General features: G+C 38.2%; 1 protein-coding gene and 1 long non-coding RNA gene across 13 annotated transcripts in view; one reads left to right on the top strand and one right to left on the bottom strand.

Annotated features, from left to right (window-relative positions):
- Window positions 1-14,989, top strand: part of LOC109961930 (uncharacterized) — a 77,472-nt gene that overhangs the window by 5,471 nt on the left and 57,012 nt on the right. The gene's annotated exons all lie outside the window — the stretch shown is intronic.
- adgrb3 (adhesion G protein-coupled receptor B3) overlaps window positions 1-14,989 on the bottom strand; it is a 114,919-nt gene that overhangs the window by 57,757 nt on the left and 42,173 nt on the right. For 8 of the 11 annotated variants that reach the window (XM_020603109.1, XM_020603105.1, XM_020603104.1 and 5 more), the window contains exons 3-7: window positions 13,933-14,043; window positions 11,347-11,508; window positions 5,345-5,509; window positions 4,387-4,551; window positions 1,107-1,271 (exon numbers count right to left, since the gene is read on the bottom strand). In XM_020603109.1, the coding sequence (XP_020458765.1) occupies window positions 1,107-1,271; window positions 4,387-4,551; window positions 5,345-5,509; window positions 11,347-11,508; window positions 13,933-14,043 (768 nt within the window). The remainder of the gene's footprint in view (window positions 1-1,106; window positions 1,272-4,386; window positions 4,552-5,344; window positions 5,510-11,346; window positions 11,509-13,932; window positions 14,044-14,989) is intronic. The other 3 variants (XM_020603110.1, XM_020603113.1, XM_020603114.1) reach the window with 3 other exon arrangements.

Raw genomic sequence — 14,989 nt, 5'->3', positions numbered from 1 at the left:
GTTTTTATCTCCTGTATTTCTCTGGTGATGTCGTCGAGTCTCTTGTTATTTGTCTCCATAAGTAGTTGCACAAAACCTTTGAAGTTGTCTTGTTGTTGGCTCAACAGTGCGGTGTACATCTGCTTCTGCTGACTCAACATCTCTGTTACTTGCGCCGCTGAAATATAATCCTCTTCTGCTTCAACATCCTCATTCGCTTCTGATTTATTAGCTCTTTTCCCTCTTGGAGGCATTTTAATAGTTGTAGAATTTGTTCAAAGACTTGAAAATGTAGAAGATGTGAAAAATTGTAAAACAGACAAGAGGAGCAGTAAAGACGTCTGCTCTCGCTTGCAACCCGGAAATTCAGTTTAAATGAGGTTTATGCTCATTTAGTGGGTATTTTGACAAATAAGACCACTGTTGTTGAATTTTTATTCTCTCTCCAGCACATGTGTAACACTAACAGCGGGGTACAGGAGGAATCTCTTCTTCTGTTGTCGCTTGAGTTTTTCCCATGCTTGACTTACTCTGATGCGCCCCCTGGTGGTGATATCTGTACAACGTTTCGGTAAACACGGACTGTTACCCGTGATGATCTGTTACCGAGTTTGACAGAAGCTGTACTTTATATCTCCCTGCTGAGGTTTTATTGCACGCACAGAAACGAGCTCAGGTGTTGTCAACCTGAGTAATGTTTCACTTCATTATTGTGAAACGGAGCAAGGCACAATAATAGTTTTATCTTCATCATTGTTGGTAGCCAAAATCATGATTGAAAATAAAATTCGATTAATTGCCAAGCCCTCCCCAGGCCCGGTGCTATGTTGTTTGATCACAGAATAGTACATTAGGCTTTAATAATAGTATTAAAATTATATCTAGTGTACATCACAATAGAATTATGTCTGTCACCAGTCATTCAGTGTCTTACTTCATTGAAATGTGTCAGTTCTTATTTATCCCTCCTCTGTATCAACTGAGCTTCTCCTTTTCAGATTCTGTTTTAGCTGATCTTATGTAATGGCCCGTGTCATTTATTTCACAGAGATAACAGATTATCTCTGCACTTGTATTCAGATTCTCTGTGAATGCTCAGATTTAAGAGTTTTTAGCCTTTGGCTCACCTGGGCAGCGCTGGTCACTGCACTTTCGAACTTCTTCTCCAGTGCCATCACACTGTTGCCCAGTCACCGCTGCCCCCTGACACACTCTTGCTCGCCTCTGCCAACCACCGTCGCAGGACTTAGAGCAGCCGCTCCATGGACCCCAAGGATTCCACTGGCCGTTAGCTAAAACAGAATCATTCTTGGTCAGAAACAGACACTCTCTGAGGGATTCAGTTTGCCATTAAATATAAAGAATATCAACTAGGATGATACAGTACAATACATTGTGCGATTTTCATCAAATGCCATTTGATCTTAACATTATTAAATTACGCTTTTTGTATACATGCATTTGGTTTCTACACTCAGGTTGTTGGTGGTATTGCAAAGATGAAGATTATTTTTAAAATATCAGAAGTGTGTGTTTTATGGCTGAAGAAGCTGCTCTGTCAGTATAGATTATGCACTTCACTTTGCAAAAATTAAAGCACAGTTATGTTGAAGTTTCCAAAACAGCATGTTTTATGACCCTGTAATGAATACTTAAATTGTGCATTGGACATAAAAAAACAAACAAACAAAAAACAGATGCTCCCCTTCAGCGGTGTAGTAAATCACATGCCCTTGTCTGAACTGAAAAGTACAACACTGTGTGAGTAGGAAACACACTCCACTCTCATTTTAACCTCTACTTACCCCCTCCTTCACATGTGCAGGGCTGTTTCATGTCCTACAACTAACCTCTGTCAGGACTGCTTCCGGAAGAAAGATAAAACAGAAACTACTGTGACCTGTTGGTTAAAACTGTCCACAAGGCATTGATCAAATCCCAGTAAAATATCATGTCAGAGCAGCTGATTCCTCAGACAGATGCATGCTCATGTGTTTCAAAGAGCTAATTTTACCAGCAGTCCTGGAGAAATTATTCCATTTTGCTAACACAACATTAATTCCAAATCCAGCACAGGTCTTTATTGTAGTTATTAGACAGTTGGGCTTCATTCTGTTTTGAATCATTTTTTTAAAATGCTTTTCAAAATGCACACTCAAAGGAAACCTGAGTATTTCTGGAAAAACAAACAAACAAAAAAAAAAACATTTGGTTTACTTTCTTCTTATTTTTGTTCCACAAAGCAAGACAGTGCCTTGAGTGGTCTAAACTACATCAAGATTTCTTGGAAGAAAACTCTTTATGACAAATTCCAGCCTGCGTTCAAACTACGTCAAAATACAGAATCAGCACTGGTTTGTGGGCTATGGTGGGTCACCTCTGTTAGTGCAGTTGAATTTGTCTGCTGTGTTTGAAAGAATGGGTAGGAGTCTGAGATACAACTCTAAAGTGGTTTCAGTCCTATTTATCTGGCAGACCATTTTCTGTTAGTATCAGGGAATTGTCTTCTTCTTCGGACTCCGTTTCCTGTGTTGTCCTTCATGGATCCATTTGGGCCCAGTATTTTTCTGTCTGTATTTGCTCCCTCTTTGTTTGATTCTTTTGAAAATTATGACATTTTATTTCACTGTTAGGCGGATGATACACAACTCTATCTTCCTTTGACGGTGAACATGACTAGTTCATTGCACCACTTACTCGATTTTGTTAGGGATGTTAAACTGTGGGTGGCTCGGAATTTTCTTTCTTTAAATAAGAGTACAACAGAATGCCTTTTGGTCCAAAAAACAGGCACTCGTAGTGGTACTGGTGATCTGGATCTTGGATTGTTGGTTCCACATTTATACCCTGCTACGAAAAACTTGGGGGTGATCTTTGATGGTATGTTAAGTTTTGAGAAGCAAATTAGTGCAGTAGGTAAAGCTAGTTTTTTCCAGTTAAGACTGTTCTCTAAAGTAAGATCATTTCTCTCATTTAAAGATTTTGAAAAAGTGACTCATGCATTCATCAGTCCATGGTTGGATTATTGCAATGCTCTGTACATTGGCATAAACAAAGCTGCTGTTGCATGCCTGCAATTGGTTCAGAATGCTTTTTTTTTTTTTTTTTTTTTTTTTGTTTTTTTCACAGGCATGCATGTACATCCTTTTATTGGCTTTCAGTCCGTTATAGGATTCAACTCAATTTTAAAATATATTTTAAAATGTTATTGTTTGTTTTTAAAGCGTTAAATGGATTGCACCTGTTTACCCTTCTGAACTTTTAACACAGTATAAGCCACTAAGATCATAAGACCAACTATTGCTAGAGGTTCCCAGGCCTAAGAAGAGACACTGGGCCCCTAAGATGTGGATTGATCTACCCATTAACATCAGACTGGCTTCATATTTAGGGTCTTTTAAAGCATTACACCAGACGCATTTATTTACTCTGGCATTTACCCTGGATTAGATGATTTCTTGTTTTGATAATGCACATTGAGGTTTATATTCTGTGTGATGTTTTTAATCAGCATAGTGAAGTGCCTTGCTATAACTTAGAGTAGTTGTAAATGTGCTATACAAATACAATGTCATTTGGTCATGGATACTGTGCGGATTTGTTAAGTGATGGCTTAGATTATCTTGTGTCACTAATGTTTGATGCCTTACCTTGGAAACAAATAAGAATTGCTAAATAGCTGGTCCTCATTAAGTGAATAAATTGTATAATGCAGCCTCTCACTGTGAGGCAAACAACGGCATCTCCTGCTTCATTATCATACACACAAATTAAAAATACACATTCACAAGCACTGATTATTATTATTATTATTTTTTTTTTTTTTGTGGTCCAGCAGAAGGTTGGCTGACTGGTTACACAACATTCCCACTAACTTTCAAAAGTTTAAGAGGAAGCTCATCGCTGCACACATACCAGTGAAATACAGGGAAACTTTTAAAAAGCTGCTTTACGTTGCCATATTGAAAAGTGCATCAGAAAATTACGAGAGTGCTCAGGCTCTTCACATGATCAGACAATTGGAAGCCTGATGGAGACCATTAAGCTGACATCTTTAAGCCTCTAATACATCTATGATGTTGACAGACAGTTTGGACAGCTCACCCTGAGTTATGTGAAAGGCATAGAGTATACTGTATCTAACTGGGTTTTAGATAGAGCACGGTCTTGACCATTGTTCTTGAATCTTACAACACAGTTTGATTATTGCTACAGAGCATTTCAATATCCAGCAGGAAGACAAAACTGCTAGGCTAAAGTTGATAGTAAAGAATATAATACCATGGCTTTAATAATGATGACAACATGGGATGGGGCGGTGGGGGGTATCTCTTTTTCCTGTTTCAAATCATGATTTCAAATTTAGACATCAAAGCGGATACAGAATTAAGAGGCTCAGGATTTTACCTGTGCAGTCAGGATTATGGCACTCTCTGCTTTCTGCCCAGTGACCGCGACACTCAGATCCCCCATGGGCAGCCGCTGAACACTGCCTGGTCCTCTGCTGAGTGCCATTGGCACAGGTCACCGAGCAATCACTCCAAGAGCTCCACTCTTGCCACTGTCCGTCCACTGAGGCACCAACCACAACCCAACAAGCATGTCCCAAGTGAAGGGAAAAAGAGGGCAAACAGAAATGTGGGGAGATATTCAGATCACTATTCTCTCTCAAGATTGAAAGCCAAGAAAACAGACAGTAAGAAGCAAAAAAAATGACATGACTAATTGTAGATTTTGGAGAACTGTACTGCAGCTGAGTTTCTCCTTTGGTTATTCTGCAAGCTAGAATTTTCAAAAACATCCTTAAAGTAAAAGGAGAATAACACATAGAAAGCAGTTTGATAGACTATAATCATATTAAGATTTGGATTATTAGAATATTTGCTAGTGGCCTTCCATTTTCCCCGTCTGGGGAAAGGGGAGAGAGAGCATCTCTGATTGAGTGGTTTTCACCCAGTCGTTTACCACAGCAAAGCTAACATTTACTGTGTGGAAAAACTCATCATCACTAATCTGCTTACCATTCACAGGCAGTTGTGGGTAAGTGATTTTGATGTCAGTATTACAGTACTGACTCTCAACAGGGTTTCCTAACCCACATTATAGTGTAAGCACTGTTGCTTTAAAGGCATCACAAAACCTGCATTCATGCAGCCTTTTGCTCATCGTTTGACTAATTTATTACATTAATTATCATATACAGGCAACTGTGCAAGATAAACTACTACTGTTCTCAAGTACAGATCTTTTGAAATCAGTTTATGATCATTTTTATGATTTTACCTTTTACATTCCTCTGATTCTCATGTTTTAAATTCACAACTGTGAATATTGCTATTTGAGTATATTTAGAGACAGATAATACCTGGGCATAGTGCTATGTTGCAAAGCTTAGTCTGGGTCTCGGGTCCGTCACAGGCCCTGCCTCCATGCTGGGGAGGGGCACACATCCTAGTCCTAGTGCGGTGACCTCGGCCACATGTGAATGAGCACAGGCTCCATGGTGACCACTCCTCCCATACACCGTGTACTGCGGGCACAGAAAAGGCGTCAGGCCTGATCAATGTTTCTATACCTGCTATAGTATAAAAAACCCGCAACAAACTGCACTGAGCCTTAGATGAAATAAAATCAATCAAAACAATTAGCAACAAGACTAATGTCAATGAGAAACTGAGCAGACAGCGTGGGGAACAAGCTTCATTCACCTCAGTACATTTACCGTTCTTTATCATGTACACACTAATAATAAATGCTACCCCACTATTAATGCTTCCTGCAGTTGTAAAAGCACAGCTCATAATAAAAATGGCACTTTCAGCATACAGAGGAGTAACAATAAGAATTCTGAATTTCTAGCCCAAAGTGTAAGTGAGAAACAGCAGTGTTACATTTTGTTGAGTCTTCTTGCTTGACTGAGAATCTAATAGCACTGGATTTACTGGGTAATGTGGCCTGACAATAGTTCTGCAATGTGGTAATCATACACAATGAAGACAGCCAGAAACCTCCAGATCTCTAAAGAACCAGCCACATTTTATGAAATTGCCACTCAGACTAAATATCTGTCCAAATGCAAAAGGAAATTGATCAAACAGGAAGCTCGTCAATATGTTTCATGCAGTCTTGTCATCAAATGTCTGATAAATTAAACCTAAAATGTTTCGAAGGCTAGTAAAGTTCTCTTAATAAAAGTCATTCTAAATCCCATGTGGCATATTGTTATTTTTTGATACTTGAGATGGGCTGCCACTACGGTTGTCCAGTCAAAATAGGATCAATTTGCCTGGTTTTGAATTTCTAATGAAGTCTTGCAATTCTCGTTCAAATTACTCTGCAGATAATTTTCCAGGACATTTTTACTTAAATATAATTCCATTGATACATTTGTCATTTTTCCTCATATGAGTTGCTTATGAAAATACATATTTTAAAAGAAGTGCCTTCTAAATATTATGAGTTCCCTGACCAACGGGCAACATTTAAACTATCGTCCTTATTTAATTTTTTTAAATTTAATTTTAAACAATAGCTGGCAAGGGCCATCATTCCTTTTGCATCTTGGTTTGTGTGTAAGCTTAACTGGGCTCTGGTTGACAGATGGTGAGTCTTCATACAACTGCAGAGAATATTTGCTTTTGGCTCAGAGTTGTACTTTGGGTAGAGAAAAATAGAAATCTGTGAGGCAGGCAGATGATAGACACCCCCTGTCTTGTCTTGGCACTGTGCAGTCTTCCTGCAAATGTACATATGAAATGCAAGTGATATGAAATGATGAACACTTCTATCAAAATGCAAAGGTTTAACCTCTCATATTAGATTGCAACTGCTGTCTTCTTGATCTTTGAGATGAAAAGCATTTACAAAGAATTAAAAGGTCAAAAATGAACTTTAAGGGAATGGAAATTGTATTAAACCCAAATCACACTGGCACTATTTTTTATTACCAAAAGTAAGTTTCTACTTAAGATATGCCATGCATAAAACACAGCTCTGCTAAATCCTTGTTTTCTAATCAGGCATGATGCCCCACAGGTAACTGCAACAGGAATTACAGGCTGGTGTGGGTGTTGCAGTGCATTCAATACGGAGGTACAAAATAAAGGGCAGAATTTATGGAAATTGGACATAACATATTTAGTGGCCTTTGGTGATTGCAAGTTGGATTTAAGATATTGGAAGTGAATGTCTGACTACCTTGATTACAGGGAACTGATGGTTCATCTTCAGAGGGGTCACTAACCACTGTTTGTGCAGAGGCTTAAAGTTCCAGCAATACAGTAGTTGGATCTCAGGATCAGTTGTAGAGAAGTTGGATCTTGGGATCAAACTAATGGTCCACTCGGAGACGAGTTACCTTTTGTCCCAGGCCTCTAGGTGGTGCTTTGATGATTTTAGCTAAGTGTCCTTTGGTGGCTAAAGCATTTATTTTGGAAAAACTGTGTACATAGCAGGTAGTCACCACAGCCAGAAATGATGGAATAGAATTCTGCATCTTTTTTGTGTGTCTCTTTGTGTGTGTGTGTGCCTGTGTTTGAACTGCAGCCATGATTTACAGGGACAGCCACAAACAAATGTATTGTGCTACTAGAGGTCAAATTCATGGACCAGCACAAGCTGGTGGCCAAAGCAAATACGTTCATGGTTAGAGGGATTTGGTTGTCTTTCTCATGTCATTCCAGTGAAGTTTTACCCTTTTTTTAAACTTGTTAGCTGGTGCTCAGATATACTAAACATAAAGTAGGCTATTTATTATTTGTACTATTTTGTTGCAGTCTCTTTCTCTTTTTTATTTTTTGCCACAGAGCGGTTTGAGGTAGCTGACACCGAAAACACTATCCACACTGCTAATCATAAAGCTGCACTTCAAGGATGTTGTGTACAATATTGCACTTTGGCAAGTAGGGAAGATTGAAGACACCTGAAAATACATTTTCCTACAGTAATCAGAATTGGTTTCAGAGTCCTTCAGGTAAAGCTTCTGGCCTCTTAATCAAGTTAAAAATGCCAACCAGTAAGTCCAGACCTCATTATTTAAATAAGTGCTGTTATTATTGGGGACGAGTGTGAAACAATGATCTTAATTATTTTCTTTCCTCTTGGAATCACACCGACAAAGCTTTTTGCCATAAGTTTTCAGTAATTGGAAATTCAGTTTTCTAGTGTCATGGCTCACAGGGAAATTGTAGCCTACTGTGTAAATGGAAAATGTCTCCCCTTACCTGTACAAGAATCGCACCTTATACCATTACGATTTCTTTAGCCTGATAACAAAAGAGAACTTCTTCGTCTTTATTCTTTGGATTTGATGTGTTTGCATGATTGTCAGTTTTGCTTTGAGCCAGTGTTCTAAATGCACTACAATTACACACTTTTATGATCAAATTGTCAACAACCTCAAATATTTACACTAAACATCCCATTTTTCTGCTGGTATATAGGCACCTTTTGTTTGCTTTGTTTTAATGAAGCTTGTTGCTGTTCATATATTACATTCTTCATATCATCCAAACATACTAGTTTGTTTGTAAAGTAGTGTATATCAGTTAGCAACATTCTTTCCTAAATTAAATATTATAGCATGTTCATGCTGTTGGGTGCGTTTGATTTCTGCACACATAAAGGTGATAAAGGTTTATTTGGCCAACTGTCAACAGATCCCCATGACAAGACTGCAACCAACAAATCTATCCAACACTGAACAAGTGCCACAACGTGAAGTAGCTGGTTCCACTCATAGAACACCCCTGTCATCCCAAACCCATTAAAATGCATACAAGAGACCTACTTTTGCACTTCACTGCCACAAGCACAGCTCTTGTAGTTTTATTCTGAAAGAGATCCATAACTGCTAATACTCTGTAGCATGTTGTAAGGAGGACGTCTGTTCATGCTCTGGCAGTGTTTCATTATATCTTCTCCGAGTAAAAGAGGCAGGCTTTTTGACATTTTGGGATGGCAGTAGAGTTATGGTAACTGGCACAGAGTTGACTATATCAGTCTGCAGCTCAATACTTGTTGATAGTAATGAAAATATAAAATAATCCAGCACTTTATCCTGGTAGCCAAGTAGCCTATTTTTCAGTTACTGTTGACTTGTCCCCTTCCCCAACCAAGCCACGCATTTTGAAATAGTGACTGCGCTCTATAGACATTAAAAATAATAACACAAGTATTTAATGCTAGGCTACCCATTTTGAAGGTTTAGCACCTATGATAGGATGAGGAAAAAACTACAAACATGCCAGCCATACCTGTTTCATTCCTGATTTTGTGCAGCATTTTAATAAGGGTGTTGGGCTGATACACTGAGTGATGTAATATTAACTCACTCTTGCAACTGAACAATAGTGAATACTAACACTTAGCTCAGCATGCTTTATCCTGTGCAACAGTGCAAGAACACACTACCTACATTGGCACTAAATACTGGCACGGTATGTAAAACCTGTAGCCTACTATAGGAACGTAACTCCTATAAACTGGACTGCCTTCCCTCTGCAGAATAAGTGCACTAGAAACCAAACGAAAAAAGCAAAAGCCATGGGTGCTGCTGATTGGGTTGTAAAAGAGGCCACTCATTCAAAAGGGATATTTCACAAAGCAGGAGTGTATTTTGGCAGGCTTATTGTGTTGGATGAATGGCATCACAACTTGTATGGAGGCCCAGAATTTATAACAGCATACTTGATCTGCAGCCCGCAGTGCCCAAACCATTGTTCGCAGATGATGTGGCGTTTTCAGTGATGGTGACTACAAGGTAAGGTTCCTTTTTAGACTGTAGCGGTTTGTCTTTAATTTCAGCAGTTTGAAGATATCCATATACTACACAGAATTTGCAGAAAGCAGAGCAATATGTCTCTTTTAGAATATTAGATATAGACTCTCTTTCTTGTGACACTATGCCAGGTGGGGTTGTTTTGTACCAGTTTGCTACTGTAGCTAGGCTAAGTAAGGTTAATGCTATAGCAGCTGCATTTTTAGGATGAGCTGGAAAAAATCAAAATCTGTGATCCTAGTGCTAGGTTTTTAATAAAACTAAGTGAAAACTGGATATCAGGCAATGCTTCACAACACTGCAGGAAGAGTGTACATTTGATATGGTCTAATGCTAGACTAAAAATCCATCAAACAATACGGTGACATTTTAGAAATTAAAAAGGTCTCTCATCTTAAATCTCCCTCTTTTACTTTCTCTAAAAATTAAAACTTCTAACACCGTCTTAAGCTGAGAAAAGTTAAAATTGCTTCAGCTTCCTGGAGTTTCATGGCCAGTTATTAGGTGATAAGTGTTTCTGCTATATTGCATAAAAGAAAGTTCTTGATCCACAATTAACCATGAGCAAACGCCTAATGTCTGCAAGTGCTGAGATAAATCAGGGACAATAGTGAATTCACATGGGCAGCTCTGCAAGTTGTGCTTCTAAATTAATAATTTTTCATGCAAATTAATTGCATATACCTGGAATTGGGCAGTGTGGCTTTCTTTTTCTTTTTCTTTTTTTACCTATATGAGCTTGATATTTCTGACCAGAGGACCAGAGAGGAGTCACACAGACTGGTTTCTAGCTATTAATGTACATGCACAGTAAGATTTTAATCTTTTTAAACTGCTGAATTCCCACTTAGACATGCCACATCTACAAGTGAAGTACAGTACCATGCGCCATGGATCAGAATGTCAGAGGATGTATCTCACAGAATTTTTGATTGGCCATGATTTAAAAGTTTGTACTGTGTCTCGGAAACACTACACAGCATGATCAGATACCTTGAATAATCATAAGTTCAGAATCTCATCACTAAATCAACATATTTGTCTTATCAAAATGGATAATGGTGACTTGTTTAGAATGACACGCTGTCCTAGCAGATGCACGCAGACAAACATTAGTGCAATGCAGTCACCAGTAACAAAAGCATCTGATGCTGATACCTAACTACCAGTGACTCATTCTCCATGCCATCATGGGTTGAGGAAGAGATGCCTTACAGCGTGTTTGAAGAAATGCTGTCAAGCTATTTTAAAATGCACGGCTGACCTTCAAGGAAATGAAGCTGACGACATATCAGTATCTACTGCTCCACAAGCTCCGTGCCGAACCACACGTCATTAAAACCATTTCAATGCTGATGAATTGCTGTACAGTTATATGAAATGGAAAACGCAAAAAATGACCATGAATAAAACCCACATTCACAAAATAACATCAGAAAGAAAGCATCAGATTAATAATTACTGTAATAATGATAGAATTACAATAGAGACATTGAGAAGTTTGTTAAAACTCAACAGCACACATTTCCTTCCATATAAACAACAAATGAGAAAAACAGTAATATTCAAGAATCTGCGACTAACACTACCTGGACAAGGGGCAGTGTTATTGCAAACCCTTGATTCTCTTAAAGGGCCGCTGCAGTGTGTTCCGTATGGTGAGACACATGTTCTTGTTCGCACCTGCGACCCTTGACCGCATGTTACAGAGCATGAGCTCCACTGGGACCACTCCTCTGCACCTGATTCACCTGTGTGGGAGAAGGGTGACACTAGTTAAATGCAGCAATATGGTCCTGGGAGCAGGATGGGGCAAGGTGGGCAGGGTTGAGTAAAATATGTAGGGGCCAGCATGAGTCATGGGGTGAGGTGGGGCCTTTAAGATTTACAGTAACACTGTTGTGCAGTCTGTACTTCCTTTATGTGATCTTTGATAAATCCTGAGTTGGCAGATTAATTCTTCTGATTAGTGGTTTCATTTGCGTGCAGCACATTAAAGTGTTTTTTGTCTGCAATTACTGAGAGCAGTTGCATTATAGTGCAGGGGAGATGTATAAATTAATCAGCCTCTTTGCAACAAATTTGAAAGTGCATTTATGCAAAGATCACAGAGAAGGCGTAGCTGTGATTATAAAAACCAGCAGTAGACATTAGGGTTACATCTAATTGTTTCACTTCATCTTTAAAAAATAATTCATGCATTTCAGGGAAACCTAATTATATGCTTAAAGAAAGTGAGAAAATCATCATAAAAATCATAAGAACATGGCGGCATGCAAGAAAAACATCATCTGAGAAAATAAAATGGAATTTAATGGGTGTTAGTTTAAAAAAGAGGTCTGAAATATGGATTCCCTTGCACTGCAGCAAACTATCCAGTTTCCTTGACAACAGTGGAGCAACTTCTCTGTTTTAGATGGTGGTTTCAAATAATTTTTAAATCCATCTTAACTGTTAACTCCCAGGAGAAGAGGAAAATGAGAGGGTGAGCTGGTTTTATTCAGCAGATCATAGCCATTTTCATGCTGCCTTCATCAAAGCAGGCTTTGTTATCAATATATTCACCTTTCAATTGTTAGTAGCCAGAAGGAAATGTAACAGGTAGAATTTAAGCCACAGAATGACAGTGGATTATATTTCTGTGGTCCAGCCCTTTGAGCCTAAATGGAGGTTTTGGCAACTAGACTTTGAAGCAGTTTAAGTCATTAAATAATCATATAGTAAAAAGACCACAGTTGTTAAGTTTCCTCTTTCATCTCTTTTGAGATTAATAAAGATTAATAAGAAGAAACAGCACTGAGCTTTTCAATATTCATGGTTCCAAAGGGTCAAACGCCAAAAAGCCATGAAATGCTAAATAAATTGTGTTTTATGATGGGACAGTGGGGTGATTTCCAAAGCCATGGTAGCCTAAATGGAAAAAATAAATTATTTGGTGACAAGTGAGTGGGCTCTCCAACTCCTACAACAGAGTAGTCACCGAATAATTGATGTTTGATTGTGTTAGACCCTCAGGTGAAGTAGTCTTCTCCTTTAAGGCTTTATGCATTAAATGAGTAATTTAATATGAAGACGAATGGGTTCAATTGCAGCTCTGAATACATTTATGTCATTAGAAGTCATTAGATCAAATCACATTAGAATTTTAAGCCCAGTATTCTTTCAAGTAGTTTCTGAGCGTGTAGTATCAAGGACACATATTGAGCCAAATAGGGATCTAAACCCTGCCCTTAATTTTAAAGATCATAAAATAGTCTGAAAGGTGGATCAATTTGTTAAATGAGGCAGTACAGGGACAGTAAACTGTGTGAGAATGAGAAACAGAAAAGCACAGTAATGTGACTCGACAGAGAAACAACGTACCTAAAATGGAAAGATGTTAATGATCGTACATTAGTGCCGGGATGTACTGTATGTATGGAGTCTCGCAAATTAAAATGGTAATGAAAGGAGTCTTTAAACAATGACAGCAATTTAAATGGAATAACACATGGAAAAATCAAATAATGTCAGTAGCAGCTAACTCTAAACCCACCCTCTGAAATAAAGTGTTTTCTAGAAGAAACTTAACTAAGCAATGAAAGTAAAATTAAGATTTTGCTTATGCTGTCACTTCCAGTACTTCTTGATTTTGTAAAAAAAAACAAAACTAAACTATAGGTGTTAGGTGGTAAATGTCATCATGAATTTAGATAATTTCAGCTTTTCAATTTACTGGATGCTACACTTGATTAAACCACATCACTTCATTTGATCTCTAAGGGCAGAATCTATCAGTTCAACTTTTGTATGTATTACAAATTTGGCCAAAGGGGTGGGTTTTTTTATGGAGTGACATTTAATTTATCTCACCTTGGAGGAAACGATTAACTACATCAGGGCCTTAGCTTTAAACAGCTGTTTAATTAATGTTTCCATGAGCATGAGTGAATATGTAATCCACTCGCTGTGTGACAATGAACCAAACAGACTTACAAAACCCAGTTATGTTCAAATACTCATAGAAAAATGGGAAATCAGTCTTTCTGGCTCGTATGTGCAGTAGAGAATGAGTAGGAAAAAATAATAGTACAAAACATTTCCACTTAAAAAGTGCAGTACAAGAGAGAGAGCATGCATGATGAAATTAAGTTTAGTTAACAAAATAAAGTAAAGAAACATAACTATTGTATTACCAGTTTGTGCCATAAATTTAGCAGATTCAGCTTGCTCCTGCAGGGCCTTTGTGTCATGAACTGATCTTGGCCGCTGACTTTTTACTGTATGCTCTCCGATCATTCCATATTCTATGGGACAAAATAGAGGTTCATATGAAAGCTAGGCTAAAACATGATCTTCTGAGAACAAAAGCTCATTACATTGTGTTTTTCAGGATGTTTGAAGCAACTGCAGTACATGGCTAGAAACAAAGACCACACAAGTTTGTATTTAATTTATCCTTTTTTACTCTAGGGCATAGAACAATGCAACAAATTTATAGGGGTGAGTTTGAAGTATTAATTGAGCTTGAAAGCACAGTGTAGACACATAGCAAACATGCAAATCAACTCACATTGGCTTTTAAGGCTAACACTTCAACAGACCAGTGTACCTCCCTCCCACCCTCCTGCGCACCCCGAAAAGAAAAGAAAAAACAAAATGAAAGGAAAAATGGGTAAGCCATCAGGAAGCCACAGAGGGGGGGTGGGGGGTGGGGGGGGACATAACATGCTATTGATCCACAGTTTCTGCAGCAGTTTGTCATGTTCGTTAGATTTCTCTTTGGATGACCCAGTCTAAAATGTTGTGAGCTTTTTCCAGATTAGACAAATGTATTCTGAGCTGTATTCATTACAGTACAAGACCTCTTTGTTTCGCATCATGGGCCAAAGAGACGATGAATACTCTGTACTCCATAATGAGTGTTTCTAAACCACCCTGAGAAAAGTGAGGCTAGCAACGTTGCCTTCAGTTAAGGATTTGCATCAGCTGTTTTAAGTAAATGTGACACACTGTAAAACATTTGTATTTTTTCTTACTTAAATAGCTCGTGCAAATTGTTTTTGATCTCGTTTTAATAAAGAAAAAAATTGTATTACTTTTGGCAGTGTACTCCTAATGAGGTGATTATATCATTTGCAAATAGGCAATGCAGGTGATGCATCAACGACAGATTCACACAGAGCTTATGTTAGTACAGAAGACAGTACAATGCATCAGCCATTGATAGGGAGAATGTTTAGCTCAGTTTCC

Source organism: Monopterus albus, unplaced genomic scaffold (assembly GCF_001952655.1).
Source record: "Monopterus albus unplaced genomic scaffold, M_albus_1.0 scaffold60.1, whole genome shotgun sequence".
Lineage (NCBI taxonomy): Eukaryota > Metazoa > Chordata > Actinopteri > Synbranchiformes > Synbranchidae > Monopterus > Monopterus albus.
The sequence above is the reverse complement of the archived record's forward strand: the minus strand, read 5'-3'. Positions and strand labels throughout refer to the sequence as shown.